This window comes from Trypanosoma equiperdum, assembly GCF_001457755.1.
Source record: "Trypanosoma equiperdum strain OVI genome assembly, contig: ctg_81, whole genome shotgun sequence".
In the NCBI taxonomy this organism is placed as follows: Eukaryota; Euglenozoa; class Kinetoplastea; order Trypanosomatida; family Trypanosomatidae; genus Trypanosoma; species Trypanosoma equiperdum.
Genome location: NW_027124776.1, coordinates 17246 through 20460, shown reverse-complemented (window position 1 = coordinate 20460; position 3215 = coordinate 17246). Strand labels below are relative to the sequence as shown.

Genomic DNA, 3215 nt, shown 5'->3' with positions numbered 1-3215 from the left:
GGGGGGGGGGGGAGGGGCAGTTATTAGGGCTTGATTCACTACTGGAATGTATAATATGCTGTTGGGATATATTTAGAATCGACACAGATTTTTCGTGTGTAATTGAAGTTCACATTTAGTTGTGGGTTTTGTCGTCACGCCCAACCTTCACTCCCTCCCTCCATTTCATTTCCGTGCTCTCTTGGTCACGCGAAGAATTTATGAACTGTATGCGAGATGTGAAGGTGGGCCACGCATCCTTTGTCTTTCCTTCTGGCTACAATAATGTATCTTGTGCTTATTGTTTATTTTCTTTTTTTTTTTTGCTGATTTGGTGATTTGCTGCAAAAAAAAAAAAAAGAGTGGTTAGGTAAATACGCATTCACATATATTCAGTAGATACGTAGTATACTTGGTTGTCATTGTATATAGTAGGCTAGGCATTCAATCCAACAGTTGCTGAAGTCTGTTAAAAAGCAAGACTAGGAGCTGCAAGAGACTAAAACATCCGTAATTGAGTGAGTTTTTTGTGAGATTTGTTGACCTCGCAGTTGTTTATTTATTCATTTTTTTTTTATTTTGAGGGGTGGAAGGGCGGATTAAATACTCAAGAGGAAGATGGGGAGTGATCTTTCCATTGTGTTACGCACATGTGTTGCAGCACCCGACTGTACCAAAGAAGAAAACCAGTCGACCCCAGCAGCCGATGGGGGAAGGGATTCCGAAGAACTAAAATGGTACACGGAGCTGCGGCTTGCGGACAGGAGTTCTCCCGAGGCACCGGAATCCATTCTGAGGTCTGATTTTGGTGTTGAACCGGAGGTACTCATTCCGGAGTGCACATTAACTGCTCTAAGCGAACTTGACACGAGAGACCCCAAGGCATTTTTACGTCTCAAGAAAGTTTTGTGTTGCCCAAAGTGTGCGGGTCGTGTTGGACTTGCGGTGGATTCTTCTGCGTCCATTGGCCGCCGTCTTCACGTTGCCGAACACCGTCGGGTATTTACGCAATGTCTTTCGGCACTTCTGTCCAAATTGGTTCTTGCAATGAAGGACAACGTGTCGGACGAGGGCAGAGAGGATCAATTGGCGAGGGTGAAGAGGGAAAGCACTCCGCTTGACGCTGAATGTACGTTGCCAATAGGGCGGTACGAACTCTTTCTGTTGGATCTTCAGCATTGTTTGTTGGACGACGCGAGTGGGCCGTGGATTGTGCGTGACTTTCTGGAGCACGTGGGTAACTCGAGGCACCAGCATTCAGCGGTGTCATTGGTACACGATGAACAGAGATCGCGGTCATCCTCAATTATGTCGTTTTGTTTGTCTCCCTCGGCACGTGAGAGGTTGAGCACTAACTACACATCGCTTCAGTTTCTCATGGCTGAAAACGATAGCAACCCCCCCGTATCACAGGCAGCGGAGGCCGCGGAACAAACCTTCTGTAAGTCGCTATGTTATATAAGGCTCTCGGAAAACAACATGTCACAAATAGGCATGCGCAAATGTGTGGAGGAGCTCGTTGGTTGCAAAGACAAGGAAAAGATGCGGTGCCTCAGATCCCTGCGCCTGATCGACGTTAGACAAAATGAAGAAACGGTTGCGGCCCAGCGCGCTGTCGCGAACTTGTCATCAACGTCCAACATCCATATTTTAGTCGGTGACAGTGGCCTGCGGTGGCGCTATCAGTCGGGTGTGCGCTACAGCGTTGGTCTCGCGAGCAGACTCGGACGCAGCTTATCACATACGACAGATGTACATAGAAGCATGCTGAGTGAAGAGCGGTTGCGAGCCCCGTCGCAACTAACAATGTCTAATGCACGGTTTTCAATACCGATGGCATCGCACATTGGATTTGATCAACGAACGAGACAGTATGAAGATGAAGGAAGTGCAGTTCCTGTGGGTGTAGTGACCGACGTCCTACCAAACACACCGCTTGAGACGAGATTAGCGGAGTTAGAGGAAGATGTAGAGGAACCATTTCCCAGGTCACTGCATGGACATATTGAAGATACTAGAGGAAATGACAATAGATGTTTACACTCATATCAACAGGACAAACAACACCAATCCAAGACCGCATCGGCGGCACTCGCCACAGCTGTACCTGAGAACGATGCAGAATTTTTTCAAGATTCCGATGCTGCGGATGCATGTTCGGAAGGTGGAGCCATGCTTCGAGAGCCCCAAACATTCCTCGCGGCTCCGCACCCGGAGCTTCTGGCAGCAACTCAAATGAAAAGAGAAAAACGCGGTCTAGCGGACGGTGGTCAAAGTTCCGTTGCCCCGCGTATTTCTGCAAGGCGCACCATCGCCACTCGTGACACGGCGAATCAAAATAAAGCACGTTTTTTGAGAACTGATAAACCAACTGTAGGTCGTTCTACTTCCTCCAGAACCCCTACCAGCGAGCGGGCGACTGCACGCACGGCGAGACCTCAGCCTGATTCAAATCGTACAAACAAAACGAAAGGAGTTGCAACTGTTGCGGCTGGGGGCGGGTCTCTGAAACATCTCAGCAGGGAGCCACCAAAGCGTGTAAAATAAATGCGTCAATGCTCGCATGGTGGTGTATGTCCGTATAAGCGCGTTTGTGTGCATTCACTCTCGGTTGTTTAAAGCTCTAAGTTTGCAATAAAAAAGAAAAAAAGAGAAAAATGGAAAGGGTTACAGGCGCTACTGTCGTTTCATCAATACAAGATCATTATCACACTTTATGTCTTATGGGGGAATGGGTAACCAAATCGAAGGAAGAAGAAAAGAAAAGAAGAAGGAAGGAAGAAATGCAACCAAACAGTGTGGTTGTGTAATTTGAAAAAGGCGTATAAGTGAAGAATTGCTCTATTATTACGGATGACAACTAGGCTTTTGCTCAACAGGGGAGTAAGGAACGAAACCAATGATCTCTCTTTTTTTCTTTTGTGGGCCCAACTCACATGAAATACGGGGAAGGAGATAGGAGATGGAGAGCATAATTTAGACGTGCGAATGAAAATTAAATGACCATGCTTTTATGTATGTGTATATATTTATGTTTGTGTGTTTATGCTTTTTTTTTTCCTTTTCTTTTTAACTGTTTGTGCTTTTGTTGTTTCATTCGCAAACACATGGGTTGTTGGTTGGGTCGCCGCCCACAAGGAAAATAAAACATGGCAGTGTGAGCACTTCTACCACCGGTTGTTCACTATACAACTTCTATTCTTCTTCTTTGCTCCTTCCCTTTTCTATGATTGGCT

General features: G+C 46.4%; 1 protein-coding gene across 1 annotated transcript; it reads left to right on the top strand.

Annotated features, from left to right (window-relative positions):
* Positions 1 to 597: 597 nt before the first annotated feature.
* TEOVI_000380700 (uncharacterized protein) lies at positions 598 to 2526 on the top strand (the record flags this gene model as incomplete). Its single annotated transcript, XM_067226652.1, has 1 exon — positions 598 to 2526. The coding sequence occupies one exon, from the start codon at positions 598 to 600 to the stop codon at positions 2524 to 2526; it is 1929 nt and encodes a 642-aa protein (XP_067082753.1).
* Between the last annotated feature and the right edge of the window lie 689 nt (positions 2527 to 3215).